General features: G+C 35.3%; 3 protein-coding genes across 5 annotated transcripts; 1 reads left to right on the top strand and 2 right to left on the bottom strand.

The window, feature by feature from the left end:
- Window positions 1-1773: 1773 nt before the first annotated feature.
- Window positions 1774-9246, bottom strand: LOC116025378 (pyrophosphate-energized membrane proton pump 3). Of its 3 annotated transcripts, XM_031266607.1 has the most exons (16): window positions 8933-9245; window positions 8801-8817; window positions 7783-8120; window positions 7229-7432; window positions 6700-6851; window positions 6467-6614; window positions 6257-6389; window positions 5964-6136; window positions 5257-5377; window positions 4459-4646; window positions 3815-4252; window positions 3528-3692; window positions 3258-3413; window positions 3034-3145; window positions 2457-2676; window positions 1774-2298 (listed from the first exon to the last, which is right to left on the bottom strand). In XM_031266607.1, exons 3-16 carry the CDS (start codon window positions 7867-7869, stop codon window positions 2199-2201), a joined length of 2397 nt encoding a protein of 798 aa, XP_031122467.1. In that variant the 5' UTR covers window positions 7870-8120; window positions 8801-8817; window positions 8933-9245; the 3' UTR covers window positions 1774-2198. The 3 variants fall into 3 exon arrangements, with proteins under 3 accessions (XP_031122467.1, XP_031122459.1, XP_031122474.1); XM_031266599.1 differs by lacking the exon at window positions 8801-8817; XM_031266614.1 differs by lacking the exons at window positions 7783-8120; window positions 8801-8817 and having other exon boundaries at window positions 8933-9246.
- Window positions 9247-10995: 1749 nt separating this feature from the next.
- On the bottom strand, window positions 10996-12258 carry LOC116017325 (leucine-rich repeat receptor protein kinase EMS1-like). Its single transcript, XM_031257887.1, has one exon. The coding sequence runs from the start codon at window positions 12096-12098 to the stop codon at window positions 11019-11021; it is 1080 nt and encodes a 359-aa protein (XP_031113747.1). The 5' UTR covers window positions 12099-12258; the 3' UTR covers window positions 10996-11018.
- Window positions 12259-15688: 3430 nt separating this feature from the next.
- LOC116028026 (protein S-acyltransferase 8-like) lies at window positions 15689-22367 on the top strand. Its single transcript, XM_031269826.1, has 5 exons — window positions 15689-16090; window positions 17691-17876; window positions 19372-19671; window positions 19790-20023; window positions 21577-22367. Exons 1-5 carry the CDS (start codon window positions 16052-16054, stop codon window positions 22084-22086), a joined length of 1269 nt encoding a protein of 422 aa, XP_031125686.1. The 5' UTR covers window positions 15689-16051; the 3' UTR covers window positions 22087-22367.
- The last annotated feature ends 352 nt before the right edge of the window (window positions 22368-22719 follow it).

Raw genomic sequence — 22719 nt, 5'->3', positions numbered from 1 at the left:
GTAAAAATTTGGCGAGGGTTTGATTCTAGTAGCAAGCTAATTAGTGCTCTCTACTTAGATCAGTGATGTGTAATTTATATGTTTTCTATTTGAATTAATTTATCAACTTAATTATGTTTCATATTGTTATTAATATTTGTATAAAGTTTTGATGTGTTTTATTTTTCATCTATATCCAACAATATTTATGACTATATTACTTTTAAGTGTTTCATCTTTTTAATACTACCGTTATATTACAATGCAATATATGTTCATTACTACTTTCTCAACCTATTGAAGTACAAAGAGTCAATATCGTTGAGGCTCAAACCCACAACCTTCCATAGAAGAGAGCAACTTGGTGTTATCTCTTTTATGTTTTCGCTCCCACTGAGACATTTTTCTGAATCCGCCACTGTATATACACACATTTTTTGTCAGGCCACATGCTATTATAAAGTCACTTTATACTGGTGTGTAAAGCTTGATTTAAGGACAGAAAGGAGCCCCTAAACTAGACTAAACATCATTTGAATGCATATATGATCATGTTGTATTTCTATCTGTTACAAAAGATAGATTATATTATTGGCACCTTTTTCCACTATTCCAGCCACAAATAATTATTTAAAGTCAAAAAGGCAAAAATAGAAAAGTTTTCAATTTGTAGGCGTTAGAAATTAGGGTAGCTATAGATGTTTGTGCATTACTTTTTTACTGTTTTTTTTTTTTTGAAATAACTTTTTTACTGTTAAATCCGGCGACATGAAGTCCCTAAGCATCAAGATTCAAGAGAAGGGGGGATGCAGGAGATGAATATATGCAAATAAGTTTCACGTAAAATTTACTCCGTAATACATTTATTAAAAATATTAGATCCCTTATTATGTTATAACATTTTAATGATTTTATGATAAACTTACATCTTTAATTATATTTTTTTAAGTTTCTTTATTCGCATTCAGCAACTAAACTTGAATTTCACCCCCAAAAAATGAACTTGAAAAAATAGTATAGTACTTATCTACTTAGTAGTTAGTATCATATTCCTGCCATGATTTAAAACTTAATTATATGCATAGTGTTATTCAAAATGTAATATATCATATATGTATAGTATAAGTTATACTTAAATATAATGACATAAAACAAGTTGTGTCAATTAAAATATAACATCATATTTATATAATATTACAACCATTCACCATGGTCCAGGTATCATCTTTGATTCTTGAGTGAAGCCATTCATATCTCTATTCTTTTGGTGGAGAGAAGGAAAATATAAAATAAAAAGGGTAAAATATCTCTTGTTTCTAAAACAAGTAATCGGGTACATCTAAAATTTAAGACAAAACTCATGAATGAATATTGAACTAAAATACCAACCATCATTAAGAAATTAAATTTACAAATCATTACTAATCAAAATATTTGACATTTTTTGCTTAGCATGTGTATGACATTCAAGTTTAAAAAAACAAAATTATGTTTTTTGTTCACGCTCTTTAACAAAAATAAATAAAAATTAAAAAATCACTATTTATTTAACTAAAATTTACAGACTAAAAACTGTAATTTTCTTCCCTAAAACATGACAGTGAGACAATTTTATAGTGTTTGCACCCATCCGCGCGCCACTTTATTTTATGGTTTGTGAAATACGGAGCATACTGTAGTCTAAATAGTATAACCTTATGAACTAGTTACGGAGTACAAATTAATTAGCCACCTCAAATGGCATACACATACTATCTGTAAACAAACATAAAATGCAATACAAACACACAAAACTAAGGCAAAGAGAATTAACTTTCAATATTTTCATTCATGGAGTTGATGCTAAAAGTGTACAACTGTCAGTCGAATCTTATAAAATAGTAAAAGAAAGTATGGGTAAAATCTCATCAACCCTATTGCTGCAACTGTCTATTAATCTCCCCGACTTAATTCATCGTAGAAGCCTGACCAAAAAATTTCCTGGAATGTCATGAAACCTGCATAACAATCCACTGAAACCACAGAGATCAGGCCGCTGTACATGCTGCAACTACTCAAAGCTCAGAAGGAAAAGCCAATAAGCTGGAGAAAATTGGTATTAACTGCTTTCATTAGAGCAAAGCCTCAATTACGTCAAAGATGTCATGTTCATATTCAATGTACACAAAGTTCCCAACAACATCAATCTGTACTCTCGAAGATATTCCACTAAGTTACCCTCAAAGAAATATAGGAGCCATGACCAGAGTGATTGTTGCAAGCATTTTGATGAGTACATGCAGTGAAGGACCGGCAGTGTCCTTGAAAGGGTCTCCAACACTGAGAAGAAGTTAAGAATCCAATATCTTAGAAGTCAGAATGATATTCAATAATACTCTACTTCTATTACAGAGTTCCATAAGAGGAAGTTACAGCACATGCTGCTATGTTTGGAATCAAAATAAAACACATAGAGTTATAGCGTAGAAGAAACTCACGTATCACCAGTAACTGCTGCTTTGTGGCAGTCACTCCCTTTGCCTCCAAGAGCACCTGTTTCTATGTACTTCTTTGCATTATCCCAGGCTCCACCAGCAGTGTTCAGGAAAAGAGCCATGAGAATACCAGAAACTGTTGCAAACATCAACATTGCAGCCACAACTTTTGCTCCAAGCAGGGGCTGCCCTGTGTAGTACCCCAATATGCGGAATACAAAACCTGAACAGTGATAAAAGGCTTAAAGTATCCCATAGAGGAAACAAAACTTGTTAAAATTTTATAGGTCCAATGTACAATTAAAGTTTTGAACACTTTGACCAATCAAATGACTTCCAAGTACCCCATAGAGGAAACAGAAGTTGTAAATATCTAAAGGTACAAGAAACAATTGAACACTTAGACCAATTAAATGTCTCCAATACCTCATAAAGATGCATTATCACCCATTAAAATCAAGTGCTTCGTACTATTCATGAATTAAATAAATAAAGGAAAGCAACACTGTACAACATCATCTGCATTCCAAAATTAGGAAGGAACAAAATGGGAGAAAACAACTAAAACCTAAGAACTCACCAATAACTGTAGGTGATATAATAGCCAAGGCTCCAGGTTTTATCATCTCCCTTAGAGATGCAGAAGCAACGATAGATACACATCGACCATAATCTGGTTTCTCTTTGTAGTCCTTCACCAAGCAAAGAAGAGGAAGAGAAACAAAAAACCATCATACAATGCATTCAATACCAAACATTAACAGTACAAGATTAGAGAATATTTAAATGTTGAAGAATACAAACCATTATTCCTGGCCTCTCAATAAATTGTCTTCTGACTTCATTTACAACTTCTTGAGCGGTCCGACCTACTGCTGAACAAGCCCATGCACTGAATAGAAAAATAAGCATAGAGCCCAATAGTCCACCAACAAACACTTCAGGTATGGCTATATCAACCTGCATATTCAATTATTGAGCACCAAATATATATCACATAGAGATTAAAGATATACAGAAACACAGGGGAGACACCAGTGGATAAGCTTGTAAAAATTTTGCACAATAACCTACTTGCTTGAAAGGTGCATTAGAAAGCGCGGCAACCTCATCCATATAAGCACTGAAAAGAAGAAAAGATGCCAAGGCTGCAGATCCAATAGCAAACCCTTTGGTTGTTGCTTTAGTAGTGTTGCCAACCGCATCAAGAACATCAGTAATCTCACGAACACTTTCTGGCTGCAAGAGATATTGTCAATGATGCTAGTCAATTCAGTAGATAGTGCATTTTTTTTTAATAATACTGGTAATAATAAAAAGAATCTAAACATCTTTCATCAAGTCATATTTTGAGGCATTACCTGTTGACTCATCTCAACTATTCCACCAGCATTATCGGCTATTGGACCAAACATGTCCATGGTAAGAACATATGCTGCTGTACTTAACATTCCCATAGTTGCTACAGCTGTCCCAAACAAACCACCAGTTGGGTTTCCAGTATCATCCACCAGTCCTGATGTACGACCCAGCCAGAAAGCTGAGACAATAGATACACTAATGACAAGGACTGGTAGAGCTGTAGATTCCAGACCCAAACTAACACCAGCAATTATGTTAGTTCCATGCCCAGTGGAACTAGAAAGAGCCAAGGTGCGCACAGGTTCATGTTTATAGTCAGTGTAGTACTTAGTGATCCAAACAAAGATATATGCTGTTATAATTCCAACCAAACCACAAAGGGCAAAATTCAACCAAGCAGAAGGTGCTTGTTCTGTGTACAACAACCACCGAGTGGACTGCAAAGTAAATTAGCCATCATCAGATAAGAGTACCTACATGGAGTTCAGGGATTAGGCAGTTGTGGACTACTGGGCTAAGCAAGCCCATTTCTAGGCACTAAGCTCCAGTTCCACCACTTCCCCATCCCCTCATCTATACCCAATAAAATATAATAAAGCACAAATAACAGTACGTGAGGTCGAAAGAGCAAATGTGTAATTACCAAGCCAAATGTCAAAACAGCTAAAACAACTGTAATTGAATATCCCTTTTGAAGAATTTCCATAGGATCCTCTACAGCACCAATTACTCCAGACTCACGTTTGTTCCGAATCGAAAATATTCCAAAAGATGAGATAATCAGATCAAATGAGTGAACAACAAGAGGAAACAGAATGAATCCAGATGGATCTGCATGTCAAAGTGAACAGAGAATATTTGATAAGTTACTATTGCATTAAACCTCGGAATTAAGAGAAATGTCATAACAAACCTGTAACAAAATATAAGCAGAAGATGCATATCGAATATGTACGTAGTCACAAGATAAAAACAAAGGACTTCAACCATAAATGAAAGAAAGAAAAAAAGGAACCAATACACATCGTAAAGTTGAAATGTGTATGTGTGTATATATTCGGGCAAAAAAAAAAGTATGTTGACTATGTAATCATCTACTCCACCTTGTGAAAAATTAACCTCTCCACAAAAGAAATATTAATGACTTGTTTTGTCTTTGCCTCATCCATTCACATTCAGCTTAAGTTCTATTTCTACAGAGCAAGCATACCAAAGATTTTTATTATACATTAGGGGTACATAAAACATTGCCTCCTTGCACATTGAAAAGTCTAGTTTCAATTTAAGTGTGTAATACATGGATCAGCCTGACAATCGATTCAAGAAAGCAAATATGTAAATATGTAATCAATCAGGCAATCAGCTTAATGAAGTCAAAAATAGAGATTTCAATGGTTGCAATAAATCCAGGGATGTAACCCATTTATAGCTAAATTCCCACCTTCAATTTTACAGCGCTGTGCCATAGTTCCACCAAGTATCATTGCACTGATAATTTCTGCCGCAATACTTTCAAAAAGATCAGCACCCCTAGCAGCACAATCACCAACATTGTCTCCAACCTTCAATATAGAAATTATAGAATTAGCCATGCATGTATAACAAAATCACATACGTGAGACACAGGCATTGCTACAAAATTAGATCAAATGAGTTTAAATTAAGCAGAATCACTTTTCTAGGATTTCATTCATTTATTTATGCAGTGTATATGTAGCAACAAAAAACATAAAACTACACAATTGATTGTAACAGACCATTAAACCATTTTGCTAAGGCAGACTATAAAAGAAATTTTTTAGAATTTATGTTTCATGCAAATTTATCTTCAGACCCTAATAAAGCCCCAGACAACCAGGGATATTCCATGCCACCAATCACTCAGCGATCAACTAATTTGGTGGATAAAAACCATACAACTATCGACGATTAAGAATTTAGCACATGCTTAGAAATGGACAGCTTCAATAAACAAAAACTGATAAGTGAATCTTAAATTGCACTGGAATAACCAAGCACATCATGTACAAATCAGAAAACCCCAGAAAACTGAAGCTTCAGCACAAATGTACTAGCATAAGTAAAATAAAAAAATAGAAAATAAAAAATCTACTATAACAGGTTTAAAAAAATCAAAATGTTTTGTACCAAATCAGCAATCACAGCAGGGTTACGAGGATCATCTTCGGGAATTCCCTGTTCTACTTTTCCAACAAGGTCAGCACCAACATCAGCAGCTTTTGTATATATTCCACCACCCAACTGAGCAAAAAGGGCAACGAATGAAGCTCCAAAACCATACCCAACAAGAAGTAAAGGCACTGCACATCAACAAATTTAGAATTTAACATGAAAATGTTAGTAGAATTAATACCACCTAAAGAAGGAAAGGGCAAAACTTATAGTCAGGAAACAAATCAGAAAAGTAGATATTAACTTACAATCTACTGACTTCATTCTACCAGGGGAATCCACCCCTAGCCACACATAAAAAGTTGCATAAAGGATAGCAACACCCATTACAGCCATACCAACAACTACCAAGGCTGAAAACCCACCAGCACGAACAGCTATCTACATAAAGAAGGTCAAGTAAGATTAACCATCTTACTGTTATTCTAGTTGATGTAACATTTAGAAGTGGAAAAAACCTGCAATGCCTCTCTTGCTGAACGCCTTGCTGCACTGGAGACTCGAACATTTGCACGTACAGACACCCACATGCCGACATAACCAGCAATGCCAGAGCACAATGCCCCAAAAAGAAAGGCAATAACAGTAATATATGCAGATGTTGACCTGCTTCAGGGCACAACTGTTACTATACCATACTACATATATAACATGCAACGCAGTTATTATTCAGAATTGAATCCAACCTTACCTGCCTATACCAGAAGCTTCTTGTTGAGGAGTTGTCGTTCGAAATAGATATATGCCAAGGATAATAAATCCTAGTAATAATGCCATCTTTGAAATAGTTCCATACTGAGTCCTAAAGAAGCCTTCAGCTCCATCACGTATTGCATCTGATATCTGGAAGACTAAATGATGAGTTCAAGACCACTGAATGTCTGAATCAATCGACTTAAATAAACTAGTACTTCAATAGAACTGAAGTTTACTCAAATTTTCAATGCCAGAATGAGAAATACCGATTTGATTAATAACATATATTTTAAAAAATATATATATATATATTAGTCCAATTCCAAATAACTATTATCAGGTCCATGTTATATACTCTATTTCATGCACAAGAATAAATCGTAATCTAGAAGGTCATGATGACATTGCCTAATACATTCATTTAGTGATAATTAATAACCCAATAATTTATTCATTAAAACAAAAAAACTCTATCATAAACTATGAAAACACCACCAAAAGATCAAAACATATCATAAAACTACCTGGGACATCTCTGGAGGCCCCTCATCCTTTAAAAGCACCCACTTAGTGAGATAAATTGACAAGAAGAAACTGACAATGCAAACCGAGAACACAAATACAATGATTGGGGAGGTGCTTGCACCAACGTAAAAGATGGCTCCAGCACACAAGAGCAGAACCACTAAAAGGACCCGAACATTTATCCTCATTAGAGCACGGAATAACTGCATAAAAGAACAGCTTCAGCACTTGAGTCAAAGAAAACAAGTCATAATAAGATCAGGACAGGGAGTCCATAAAAGGAAAATTTTTCTCTAACGGTTATATGAAAGTTAAAGTGCTAAGGATCTCTTCTTCTTCTACTTTTTTGGTGTAATATTTGTGTAAATAATAACATTAACAAATAAGAAGCAACTGCCTCCCTCCTATACAAAATAAATAAGGTTAAAGTCTTTCTCCAGAAATAAGCCGACAGAATAGATTAGATGAAACAAGATGAAGATACAGTTGGGGAAACAACTAAGTGTGTATAGAAAAAGGGGAAAATGACATGTAGTAGAAACACCAGACTTACCAATGGTGCATGTGATTTGTTGCGCATGTTTGGAAATGTTCTAGGCCTCTCTTGGTAAGGGCCTAATCCTTCAATATCATCATCCATTGGAACACTATGGAAGGAATTCACCCTTTGTACCACAGGAAAAGGGTTGAACTCACCGCTTTTGGGTAAGTCACCCCCTGAACCTGGTCTCTGTATTTTGATCTTTCTTTGTTGCTAATACGTCGAGGCAACCTTAAGATCTAAGATGTTTGCTTTCCTAATTGTTGTGGCTCAGATAAATTTTTAACTATTTGATCTAAAGGACTGAAGAGAGGTCTTTGGAACTTAATACTCTTTAGTCAATCAAGTTTCTGAAAATAAACCCCAAAAAACGGTGTCAAATGAGTTCAGAATGACAAAAACAACATCAAGGTTGGGTGACGAAGGATCAACAGTCACAATTAAAACCACATAAAAACAAAGAACTAGCATAACAGAGAAGACAATTCATTTAGGGTACATGAGAGTTGTAAGGGTCCAATGAGAGTGGTGCAATTGGAGTAGTCAAACTATTCCAAGCTGACCACCATGGCTCCAACCGCTCCAACCCATAGCTTTCCCAAAGGAAAACATATATGATTCCCTGCCGGGCATTACTAGACTTGTAATCATAGAGTGTCAAGGAAAAAAAAAAAAGATGTTATACAGATTACAGAAAGCAGGCATACCAGTCATTTTGAGCTGACTAGAGCAAATTATATTTGTGGCAGAGCATATAGTGAAAACAAAAGCAGGCACACTAGCCATCTCAAGTTTTCTGAGATTGCATAAGATGTTGCATTAACAGCAACCAACCAAATAAATTAAAAAGAAAAAATCTACTAATCATGATGCTCAATTACCAAGATAATGTATTAAAACAAAGCACTTCTAAATGAAGCCGAACAATAACCGGTTTCAAACTACAACTGACACTGAATATAGATAGATTACTGATCACAAACAGAAGAAAGTAGGGAACCTAACAGGAAATTCAGATCAAAGTAAGCACCATTATACTCTTCCAATCTGAAATATGAGTAGCAATTACAGCTTAGATGCCAGGAATTTGCAAACAAAATAGGATCCAAATCAGGAAATGAGCGAAAGGTAATGATCAGAGATCAAAGAAAGAGGGAAGTACCTTGACAACAGCATTGGCCGCAGGGATCCGGAGGAGTTGAAATACGGAACAAGATGAAATTGGAGTCGGAAATCGAAATCCTCACTGGGCGATCCGATCGGCGAAGAGCTTTTGAACCGCGAAACTGTGCATAGAGAAAGTGAGAGATCAACCGAGAGGAGAGATAGATAATCGAGAGGCTAAATTGTCAGCGTGACCGGGGCGGGAGACGGTGGGCGAGAGGATGAGGAGAGGGGTTTGGTGCTTTCCGGGATGAACGAATCAGAGCAGAAGTGAAGGTTTGCAACGCGGGGTCAGGGGCAGAAAAGTATTAGGCAGCGGTGCGTCTTCTGACTTATTTGTTCTACCCAATCCCTTTAGTCCACGTGTACCATCTTACGTGTTTACTGTTCCATGTCACTACAGCGGCAACTCACCAACTGTCCAACTGTTCTATTTCTCGGCTTTTCTCTCATTTTTCCCATTTTCGATACTGTTTTGCTTTCGTTACGCATTCAGCACTGAGGATCGAGATTTTATAGTTACACGAGTAGTATTCTGCTTAAAGTTAAAAAACAACAAAGATTAATTTCTGGCTTAAAAAACGTTGGTACTCCATTTTGGGAACAGAATTTAATTCATTAATTCAATAATTAAGAATGGTATAAATTTTTTCAAAAAAAGAATGGTATAAATTTTGTAATAGGTGTCGTATTGAGTTAGATATTAAATTAAAGTTATTGTTGACTTTTTTTTTTAAATATATACACAATTGTAAGGGGTTGTACCTTTGTGTATTGAATTTATAATGGCCAAATTGCACATACAAGTCCAATAAATAATATGGTATAATTGAAGGACAAATTTATTTAAATGGTTAAGTCAATTTTTTAACCTAACCATTGAGCCCTCTATTGGGTCTTATCATATGCCTTTGGTAAGGTTAAATTTGCTAATTACTAATATTGTTTATATGGAGAAGTAGAATACATGGGTGGACAATACTAATTTTTACGGTGAAGAGATTGAATCCTACTAATACCATGGCCTAGCGTCAACACTAATGTATATACCATCATTCAAATAGTTGGGGGTTGAAGCTTTTTAACTATGTTATATGCATGCTTTCTATAGTGGCACAATCACTGTATAAACACACATAATCTGGTATTTATAATCCGAATACAATCACAGTTTGAGTATTCTTATGACAGTATTTTTGTTATATGTTGAGCTAATTGCATGTATTATTGTGTATGGTTTTTAATGAATCAATCCACTATAAAATTAAGTTGAAGTACTAGCAAAGCGAGGGAAATAATATAGGCAAATGAACAGATGTGTAATGACTAGACAATGGAGATCAAGATGAGCTCTTTTTGTATGAAGTCTGAAGAAGATGACGTTTGAAAAGGAGCAACCGAGCAAGGCACCCTTTTATAGTGTTTGCTCCCCCAAATTATGCTCCAAATGTGTGATCCTCGTCACCCAACTTATCTTGTTATCCAAAAAATGCGCACACGAATCTACCCATGAATAACAATGCTCTAAAATCCCGCAACTGTTTCTTGTTGTTTGAGAAATAGCTTCCCATTCGAGGGTTGTCATTGTAGCGTTAGGACTTGCACAATAAAAAATGATTGCAACCATGGTGAGCAGCATGGCACGAGGTGCCTCGCCTGCCGTGCCACTCGTTGTGCCTCAACTCAACAACCATCACCTCCCTAACACATGACACCACTTCCCTAGCCCTTCTATGTCTTTCACCTGATCATTTACTAAAGCCTAACACCACTCCGTTAGGTTACCTACTTTTTATAAGTCAATTGAGCGATTATGACCTACTAAATTTTAGGCCCATCAATTTCTAACACTTACATGTTCATGAGGATCTTCAAAAAGATTGTCATTTAATATTCTTACTTGTAAGAATATGTTATGTTGTACATACTTAAATCAATTTCATCACTACAAATAACTAAGGTGTCCAACTCTCAAACCATAGAACACTACAACTAAGCATATCCTTATCCTTACTCGCGATCTGTAGGATAGAATTAATCAATGATTGAATGTGTGCTAAATAATAAAATTGGTCACAATAATTTCACGTAGAAAGCTGGTTCAACATCATAATAACATCATTCATGGCAGGTCTAGCCTTAGGTGCTTCACTGCTACACATTATTGCAATATTAAAGTAGTGGGTGAGATCATTTTCCTTGATATCATGTTTATATAAGCTGGAATCAATAATCTCATTGTACCGATTTTGTGAGACCATGTTGCTAGCCCATTCGACTAACCTAGTCTCGTGTCCATTCTCATCCGTGAAGGGAAAATTAGGCCGTCTCCCTGTGATAATTTCCAACATTAGTACTCCAAAACTATAGATGTCTCCCTTTGCAGTGGCTCTTGTTGCACCATTTATGTATTCTGGCGGCATGTATCCCATTGTTCCGGCCACTTGAGTTGAGACGTGTGCCAGTGAGCCTTCAATTCGCCTAGCCAATCCAAAATCTGCGATGTGAGCTTCGAAATTTTCATCTAATAAAATGTTGCTGGCTTTAATGTCTCTGTGGATGATCGGAGTATCCAAGCTATGCATATAGGCAAGCCCTTTAGCAACTCCTTTGACTATCTTAATCCTAGTTTCCCAATTCAAAGGCTCCCATTGGATAGTGTCTGCCACGTCGGCGCCCGACGTGTAATAAAGCCATTGGTCTAGACTGCCGTTCTTCACCAGCTCGTAGATGAGGACCCGGTCCAAACCCGTGGAGCAGTAACCGAACATCTTGACTATATTCGGGTGTCGGATCTTGCCGAGAGTATCCATCTCCGCCTGGAACTCGCGGAAACCCTGGAAGGCGTCGGCGGAGAGCTTCTTCACGGCGACTTGGAGACCGGACGAGAGCTTGGCCTTGTAGACGAGGCCGAAGCTGCCGTCTCCAATTATGAGCTCCGGCGAGAAGTCCTTGGTGGCGATGATCAGCTCCCCCATCTCGATCCGATTGAGATCCGTAGGGTCAAACGTAACGCTCTCGGGGACAGAGGCGGAGGAAAGCCGGCGCTGGTAACGCCGTTTCGCGGAGATCCTGCAGAGAACGAGGACGAAGGCGGCGATCGTGGTCAATATGAGAAAACTTCCAATAGCCACAAGGACTTGCAGCAGTAAAGGCACCCCCATAAAGATACAATAAACCTGTAGATACAGATAGATATTGACATAGACTCTAGAGTGAGAGTTTATTGAAGGAAAGATGAAGATGATAGGGTGAGGGAACGGTGTGGAATATAAGAGCCGTCATTAACGGTGAAGTTTGGGTGGGTTTATCGAGAAGTGCAATCCGTCAAAGTTTGGTACAAAACCGTCAGAAAACATTGATCGTTTTCTTTCCCTTTTAAAAAACAAAAATACTATTTTGGACATTCAACTTTATTCCATATTTTCTTTCTTCCAAAATTTTGGTGTTCATGTTTTTATTTATTTAGATAAAGATCCACATAGATAATTTATCATTTGTTGACATGTTAAGAAGTAAAAATGATGATAAAATAAATATTAAGAATCTATGTAGTAAAACTCTTTTATAAAAGTTTATATTTGTAACGTATTTGATTTTAGAATGATAAATTGACAATCATGAATTTAATCGTTTCATTTCAATTCAAACTTTTTAAAAATATTTAGGTGTGTTTGGTTGGTGGGTTTAGGCATAAAGTATGGGTATCAAAGTGATTGTTATTGTTTGGTTGATAAGTTTTTAGAATATTACTATAGGATTGAAATACCCCATTAATTGAAAAATACATACCCTAATGAAAAAATCGTTTCATTTTCCTTCCTCCTTTCTTCCCAACTATTATAACCATTCACATTCCACCCTATTACCACCAAAATCTATTATCATTACCAAGTATTTGATACTCATACCGTCTTCGATTCTCATGTGCGAGCCAAACACACATTTTGATGATAATTTTACATGTTAATTACAATAATTTTTTTTTAAAAAACAATTACAATTAATTTATTTCCAATGCCACACAACAATTATCTGGTGGAAGCTGTGAAATGCTGTGCTCGTGGGTGTGTCTTCCAGGATTGTCACGTTTCATGCCCAAAATTCACGGAATGGTATTGTTGCGTTTGGGATAAAAAAAAAATGAATGATTTAGTATTGTGCTGTGCCAAGGCCAAGCCCAGCCTTCACTTTAATATGCATTCTTTCTCAGTAAAATTTCATGACCTTCTTCCCCCGTCCCTACGCAACCATTTCACTATTTCTTCACACAATTCAGATTCAATTCAATGGAACCATCCCAATTCAATTCCATTCAAACTTCATGTAGTTAATTTTTCTTCGTCAAATTTCAGTTGCTCCCTCAATCCTTGACATGTGTGTGTATGTAATTTTTTGAATAGAAGAAGAAAGGAAACTACACAAACCTAAAACACAAAAAGATAGGTTAAACAATACCTGTAATATTGGTTAGAAATAAGTGGGTGAAGTATGATTTTTGTACCATAAGGTAATAAATTCGATTCTTGTCATCAAAATCTCAACTAAGTCTGTCGCAAATGATCTTTTAACACAATTTACCTTATATTGCGAATTATTATTATACATAAGTAAAAAAAAAAAGGTGAATTTCCTAGGTAGAGAGTCCATCTAGTCATATTCACTTCTTGAATATTGATGAATATGCTTGATCATACGTCTTCGATCCATTACACACTAATTTTATAAATAGTTTATTAATTTAGAATAGTTAAACTAGCGGGTTTAGTCAATTAGTTATACTTAAATTGTATACTCAATCCATGAATTATTATCCTATACAAATTTTCTATTTTTTTTAGTACTATTGACTCTGTTACAATTTTTATATTTAATTATGTTGAAAGTGTCAATTTCAATCAATTGCTTATAAATTTTGTTAATATTAACAATTTATTTTGAATTTTCAAATTATTAAAGGAGAGATAATAATACATAAAATAGTCTCTCAACTTTGTCATAATTCTCAAATTGTAATCAACTACCGATTTGTCCAAAGTGATCCCTTGACTATGTAAAAATTTTCTCAATTTAGTCATCAACTTAAGTAACAGAGGACTAAAATAAGTAAAAATTTTACATAATTGATCGACCATTTTGGATGAATTGATAGTTGATGACTAATTTGAAAATTATGAAATAGTTAAGTGATAATTTTAGGTATTAACTCAAAATAAGAGTTGTCAAGCATCTCGTGCTTAGATGGCAGAGTAGTGGCTCTCCCATATGGAAGTTCATGAGTTTGAGCCTAAGTGGAGTAACTGATTCTTTGCCAGTATATAGGTATAAGTAATATACTAAAATCTTGTATGCGTGTTTTCAAAAAAAAAAAAAGTCTTGTATGCAATAATTTCATGTGAATTGTGTAATACTTTTTTTTGGGTTAAAATTTAATAGTTTTTATATGAATCCATAAAAGTACTAAATAAATAAACTAAAAATATGATATGTCTCATACAATACTTATTCGTTAATTTAATATACAATGATCATTTATAGCCGTTGCATACGATATATTATAGTGACCGGTTTACTTAGTGCATTTTGTATACCCTCAAAGATATATTATAATGACCGATTTACTTAGTGCATTATGTATACCCTCAACGAGTGACATTGATTTTTTTTTTTTGTCACTAAAAAAGACATGTACCAATATTTTAAATTTTGGTACTAAATTATCAATTATGGAGGTTATAATTATAGTTATTGGCTTATTGCAATACTTAAAGGGAAAGTAAATAAGTGCAATACACTGTTACTTAAGTAATTAAGTTTCAATAATATAATAGATACTTGAAGTATAAGTGGTTAGAAAATGTCAAATCATTTTACTACGTTTAATTTGAATACAAAATTAGATTTAATTTACAAGTTGCAAGAAATGGAGGATGGTGGTTGGATGTTGAAAAGGTGAAGTTGATGACATTATAAATCGAACTGCAATAATCATGCTGGTGACTTGTGCTCCACGTGCCATGCTCATCACAATAATAACAGTGCTGCTTACTTAATGTATATGATGCTGTTGTTTTTCTTAGTAATCACGGGTATTGAGTGATTAAATATCAATAATTCCACTTGAATTGATTGAAAATTTGACCTGATAATCACAAGAGTCAAGTTTAATTTAGTGTACGAATGAGTTAATTCTATTTTTTGTTTTAGATTTATAGGTGACACAGTATACTTTAAACTATTTTTATCAAAACATCTATTTGTTGTCATAATATTATTGTGGCGTGGATATTTTTTTATTATTTATAAACAGCTTAAATTGTGTTATTTCTTTATGTGATTACAAATTCGACTTCATTTTTGGATAGTAAATTTGAATTTACCAATAAATCAAAGTGATTATTGCTTACTATATATATATTTTGAGATATTCGGATGTTATGATCTTTACTGAGTGACCAAGTGTACTTATACTTTTGTTAAATCTGTATTTTCTATCATTGAAATATATGATATAAAATTTTATTGGTATATTTATGTCTGAAATAGGAAAATTTTGAACAGTAATAGACAAATGAGGGATAAATATCATGTCAGTGTTGCAAAAGTATGACATAAGATAGAGAATAGATATTTAAATTTAAAATATTAATAAGCAGAGGTTTTCTTTCCTAAAGTCCAAAACATTCCAAATTTAAAAATTAAAAAAAAAAAAAAAAAAAAAAAAGAGAAGAAGAAAGAAACACATAATAGGCGCACACACAGACTTGTAAAACTCCAAAACCGCCAACCCTTCTCTCCCTTTGAGATCACATTACAGAAGCGACGAAACCCACCTGCGCCCAACCCTTCTCCGTCTTAAATCCTCTAAAACCCATTGAATATCCCAATATTTAGGGCTCCTCCCATCCCAATACCTTCAATTCCTCGCCCAATGTACTGAGATTTATTTTCTCCCTGTGGTCGCGTTGGGTTGGAGTGGGATTTGGCTTGGCTTGGCTGGGAAATGGGAAGGGAATGAATGCTTCTGAGTTCCTAGTCGCCGCCGACTCCATTCCGGCCTGAGTTCAAACATAGAGATTAGAGAGACAACCACCAACACGTGAGTTGTGGCGTGCACATGGCAAAGCGCGTATACCAAGTTTGGAAAGGAAGCAACGTCAGAATTTTGTCTTTTCTTCTTCTCAATTATCATTGTTGCTTGCTTTTGTAATCTCTCCATGCTTCCGCCTTGGTTAATTTGGCTCCAGATTTAGTGCTCTTGCTTGATTTAGTTGTGATTGCTTCCTTAATCGTAATTCTAACTTTGACTTGTATGCGTGGCCATTTTTCTGAGAGTAGTTTATTTAGTCAATAATGGCGAGAGTGGATTGTGATATTTATAGGTCTTTTCAGTAGCCAAGCATTGTTCTTTCTCCCGAATTTATACTGTTTTTCTTCCGGTGCGTGTAAGATGAGACTATACCATCAGTTTGATAATTATCAGTTCTGTTGTATGTGAATTGGCTGCATGGTCGTTTGCCGAAATTTGGAATAGTTTAAAGTAGTTTGATGCCATTTTTGTTCTTTAAGTTACCCTGAGTCTTCTACAGTGCTACCTATTTTAGTGGGTTGGGTGCATAAATGCTTAAAATTTTCTATGGAATATATTTCTTTCATTTCTGATGGCTTTGCCTGGGAGTGAGGAGATGAGCCATGGTACTTGCAAATATTCCAATAACTTCTATCACATGCTTGTTATGGTGTACTGGTTAGAGATTTATTTTGTAACCTTTCCCTGCTCTATAGGTATTCACTTCCTCAGACCATGCAGCTGTATAGAATTTGCACAGTAACACACTACTATGGAAAGTGGATTACTTGTCTCCAGGCAAATGGAGAGAGAAATTAAACAGAAATTTTATTACAAATGAAATTCTGGGAAGTTATATGTGATATAACAGATTGAATTCCAGCTAACACACAATAGTTTGATGCACAACCCCCTTTTTCTTGAGGAAAATTCTGTATAGTATAGTAGATGTCTTCAAGTTAGATAACACTTATAAAATAAATAGATATCTCCAACTCTCCAAGTTAGTTAATAGGATGCTATTTGACCTAGATAATTTTATGTGATCAAAATGCCTAGTCTTGAGCTATGAATGAAACTACTTCTCATTCCAGGTTATTTTATGGAGTTGTGTATGAACATACTTATAACTGAGTACAAAAGAAAGAGGAGGATGGTGTGTAGTTCCAGATGTAGAGACAGATGCGAGCATATTTAGCAAAAACTTTGATGTCATTCATGTACCTGCAATTTATAATAAATAGAGAAATTTGATTTAGCTTCAACCCATGAATGTTAGTTGAAGTTATCGAGTATCAGAAGTGAGAACTCTGAAACTTATACATTGTCTGTATTGCTTCTATGACTCCTCATAGAGTGTTACATGTCATCTGTATTTTATCCTTGCAAATTTAAAAAAACATTCTTGCTTGTTCTCAACATGCTCTTGAAGACACTAATCAAGGACTAGTTTATGATTAGATGATGACATGATGTATGCTGAGACATTTTTATGTTATATCTTTATTATATAGTAAAGACATTTTTCTTTTATATGTTTCACCTTGTAAACATTTTATGATTTCTCTCTCAATCTCCGATCTGTTAATTAAGTGGCAACTTGTATATCTGTAATCTGTATCCGTGCTATCCTTGAGTAATTCCTGTTCAAGTTCTCTAACAAGCTGTTTTCTTTTTTCTTATACAGAAGTTTTTTCTTGGTGGAAGGTTGATATTTGGACCTGATGCAAGATCATTGCTCATCACTTTACTACTAGTCATTGTGCCAGTTACTATTTTTTGTGTCTTTGTTGCGAGGCATCTTCGCCATCAGTTTTCACCGCATAATGCTGGATATGCTGTTATAGTGGCAGCAATTGTCTTTACCATTCATGTAAGTCCTGTTATTACTCATTTCACTCTGGAATACTGTCTTATGCACATGATTGTAATGTTCCATGTACATGGATTATATGGTGTTACTATGCTTATTGATATATTTCAAATGATATTATTTTTGTTTTTGCTTTTTTTTTTTGGTTTTTTGTTTTTGTTTTTGCTTTTTTGTTCTGAATTTTGCGTCCATACGGATCATTCAGTGTTTTCTCCTTTCTCCATTCGCATACAGGAGATCAACAATCCATAATTCAAAAATATGATTGAACTCCTAAGCATTATGTTCATTGTTCAATCAAATAACATTATTCCATGTGACTTTAAAGACATATGCCTGACATTCTTTCCTCTGATAATTCTATGCTACATAATCCTTATGATATGGAAAATTGCATAACACTTGTGAAGGGAGAATGCCACCCAGTGGATTGGGCTTGCCCCCGCACTGCATTTGAGGAAGTGCATCCACCCCCTAGCCTCTACCATCAGATACTAATTTAGTGTATTGTAGAAATGGCCACTCAGTAGTGTCAAGGACTCACAATGTTGATACTTGGTTTATATGATGAAAGGTCTAATTTGTAAATCTTGGCAGTATAGAAGTGTCGAATTGATACAGTGCCCATTTCCTTTAAATAAAATGTCTATAAGTTAGAGTTGTGCATGAAAGGATTGGTGGCAATGAGGCATTATCTTTGAATAAAACAGAGACTGGGCTCTTGGTGATGAGCTATTCCTATTAATTTAAGAAGGGGGAACACTTTTCTGTATTTGGAATGGTGTTTGGAAATATGGGTGGTGCTTCCAGAAAGATCATTTAAAAACTATGCATGATATGCAATCAGATGGCAAAGCATGGCCTGAGGTACAAACCAGAAAGGCTAAAGCCTCCTCAAAGTAGTAATTATGTGCTTAAAGCTTTTCAAAATCAACACTTTGGCAAACTCACCTAACAAAATATTATCAAGCCTAAATTGTTTTGTCCTTGTGTCTGAGATTTTGCTAGTTGTGAAAAGCCCAACTTGCATAACTTTTCATGGTATGAAGGTAGTCTAGCATGGCATGGCTTGGATTATGAATTTTGCTTGTATCGTAATATGTTGTAGGGAGTGCTTGTATGCCATCTTTCTTTTGTAACTCTTTTCATCTTAATTGAAACAAATGGTAGCATGAGTGCAAGCCTAGCAAAGCAGTTATAGGACAACCTATTAGATAGGATTTGAATACCCATTGAAGACTTGGTGTAATCTCTGATAGGTACATGGGCTAGTGCAATCTCTACCCAACTTCATTCTTTTAACGGCAAAGATTTGTGCAAAGTAAAATTTTGTAGCCCTTTAAGTTCCTATTTGCATAGTTTGTTTAATTAGCCTAACTTTATTTGCTTCATTAGGATTGCCTAGTTTTTTTCATTTCTGTTCTTATTTGTTCATCTGTTTGGCAGAAGACAGATTATGCAGTGGCCTAGACTAAGTACTCTGATATTTTTTCAGGTATTGGTGTTACTTTTACTTACATCGGCTCGCGACCCTGGAATTGTTCCACGGAATTCACATCCACCAGAGGAAGAGTTTCGTTATGACACATCAGCAGATACTGGTGGAAGGCAAACACCAAGCCTTCAATTTCCTCGAACAAAGGAAGTAATGGTTAATGGAGTTCCAGTAAAGGTGAAATACTGTGATACCTGCATGCTCTATCGCCCTCCTCGCTGCTCTCATTGCTCAATTTGTGACAATTGTGTTGAACGCTTTGATCATCATTGCCCATGGGTGGGGCAATGCATAGGGTTGGTAGGTATTCACAGAATACAGTCAAATTTCTTGCTCCTTAGATTTATAAGCCTCATTTATATCTAAGTTAATGAAAGTGCCATCTCATGATGATTTATTGCCCCCTTTGATGATGCAGCGCAACTACCGTTACTTCTTTTGCTTCGTTTCTTCTGCAATGCTTCTCTGCATCTATGTATTTGCCATGTGTGCTTTCTATATTAAGGTTCTGATGGATGATAAACAGAGCACAGTATTGAGGGCTATGAAAGAATCTCCGGCTTCTATTATTCTCATGGCTTACTGCTTTATTTCTTTGTGGTTTGTTGGTGGACTCACTGGCTTCCACTTTTACCTCATCAGCACTAATCAGGTCAGCTTTTTTTTTCCTCATAATATTCTTGGCTAAATGTTGTTATTTAGTTCCTCCTAGGTTTGGGTCTTATTTTAGAGGTTTGGTTTGAGCTTTGAAAACAATATTCGAAATAGAGATTAGATTTCGCATATCTTTACAGATCTGGATGTTGCCAGAGTCTTGTGCATTCCATCTCTAAAATTAATTAAAGCCATCCTGTGATGCTTGAGTGCCACAAAAATTTCTGCTAATTTGGGCACATAATGTTTCAGAAAATTAATCAAAGCTTTTTAGTTTCTGTTATGTTGAAAACTCTATTGTCCTGTATCATGATCAGAAAGGATGGATGCCAAATTTCGATGATGATGATATTTGATGCACGTATACAAAGTCTCTGGATATTTGCCATAACTCGTATATGTGGGGTTCTCTTGCCAGCTCTGTAGCCAAACTTGTATGTTAGATTTCTTATGTGAATCTGTGCATTCTGTTTCTTGTGGTGTTCTAATGAGATGGAAATTCTTAAACATTTTGTTTTAAATATATAAATTTTTAGTTCCTTGGATCCTGTATTTGACAAAAAGCCTTTGTTATGTGGTGATATAACTGATTTTGCAAATGAGCAATCAATAACTCGAAAATAGAATGGTCACTTGTGAAGTATGCATTTGCCATTATCAAGTTGCTTTATTGATTGTAAATTTCTATGGGATTACATATATATGGTTTCTGAAGTAAAAATCTGACAATCTGAGAAGGACCTTTTATCATTCTCATTATCAGTTGTTTCCATCACAAAAATGGATAATGGGGGGGAGTATTCCAAGAGTAATGGTCTGAATGGAAAAGAATTCAGGTTCAGTTTGAACTAGAAAATAGGACTTTTTGCAAATTCTGTAATGCGCGTTTTGAGAACGGGGTGATTCTTTTGGTTTAACTTATAAACTGATGAACCTCAAGGGAATACTATGAATTACCATTTTGGGTTAATATGATCCCTGTTGTCTAACTTTATGTAGAATTATTACCAATACTTTCGTGTTCAATAACCCCTCAATGCTTATTCTTTTCAATGCAAATTTTCTGTCCATTTTCCTTTATTTTAATGCTGTGTCAGGGACAAAATGGATGGAAGCCTTTTCTTGACTTAAAATGGATCTATTCTGTGAATCCTTTGAATCTTGAGATTGGTTCTAAAAATTTGAGTAACGTGCTATGTTTTACTAGACAGACAAAATCTACTAGTAAGATGGCCTAAAATGGAGTATATATGGTGGGAGTACATACAAATCACTGGTGTCTATGTCTGGATCTTGGAGAATTAGGAACATTCTATTCTTTTTATTTTGTCTGTATGGTAGCTATATTTTATTGCATGTTAACTGAAATTATCATCTTCTGACATTTCCTTGCATTCCTGGTTCTATTTCCTTGTGTTTTTATGAGAACTCCAGTTACTGGTTTCTTATCTTTTTGGCAACTTGTAAACTATACCCTGACATCAACTGTTTATGTGCTTCATTATCCAAACTATCCATGCATTTTGACGTGCTTCCTATTCTACTCTCCAGACGACCTATGAAAATTTCCGGTACAGATCTGACCACAGGCTCAATGTTTATAATCATGGATGTTTGAATAACTTCTTTGAAGTATTTTGCACAAAAGTAAAGCCTTCACGGAACCACTTCAGGGCCTTTGTTCAAGAGGAGCCACCAAGGCCTCCTTTGCCTACAACTCGGGAAGGTGAAATGGAGGAAATGTGTGAGGATCGACGTGCTAAGGTAGAAGATGATCTAGACATTGGCGGGGACCTTTTAAAGATCTCACAGCGTCATGATATTGAAGACATTGAAGCAGATATACGCAGTAGAGGGAGTGATGTGCCCCACCATAATTCCTCCGAAGCTGAATCAGTAATTGGTTCAGAGAGGAAAGCTCCATCTTTACAATCAGACGCACGACATTCTAGTTGGGAAAGAAGAAGCGGAAGCTGGGAGATTGCCCCCGATGTTGTTGGCGCAAATGCCAATGTCACCGAGAGCAGAAGCGTTGGCGCTTCAAAGGAAGCATATCAATGAAAAGTATCATCCTGTACAGTCGTGATGGCTGACATTACTTTTTTTTCATTTATTTTTTTGGTTCGCATCAGCAGCAGCAGCAATTGTGCCATTCGTTTAGGAGTAAATGTTAAATGTTGTCAAATGTTACTTACGTTTTAGGTGAAAAGAATGTGTATTGCATTCTTTTCACATTTTTGAATATGATTTGATGGATAGACTTGATTGTGTAAACTAGTTGCATTTGTTGATATTAAACAACTTTACTTGAAATTCAATCCAGATTCCTTTGGCATGTTTAATTACAATATAATGCTTTCCAAATTATGTTTCAATAGTTTAACATTCTTTCCCATCATGTCCTTGAGGAAATTTTAAGGTGTCGATAGCACTAGTGCTTCTTACCTGGCAAATTATTGCGTGAATCATGATCCTGGTCCAAAATGATGTTGTTGAATTTTATGCGTTAGAATTGTGTATTTTATGTGTTAGAATAATGACATTTCTGAGTAAGATAATGTACTTTATAAGTTAGAATAATGCATATTATGCTTTAAAATAATGTACATTATAAGTTATAAAAATGTATGTTGGGGTTGCGTAAAATAAAAAAATTACGCGAAATGATGTCGTTTTTGGACCGTGGTTTACATA

This window comes from Ipomoea triloba, chromosome 1 (genome assembly GCF_003576645.1).
Source record: "Ipomoea triloba cultivar NCNSP0323 chromosome 1, ASM357664v1".
Taxonomy (NCBI): Eukaryota; Viridiplantae; Streptophyta; class Magnoliopsida; order Solanales; family Convolvulaceae; genus Ipomoea; species Ipomoea triloba.
This window is presented reverse-complemented; position numbering and strand designations above follow the sequence as displayed.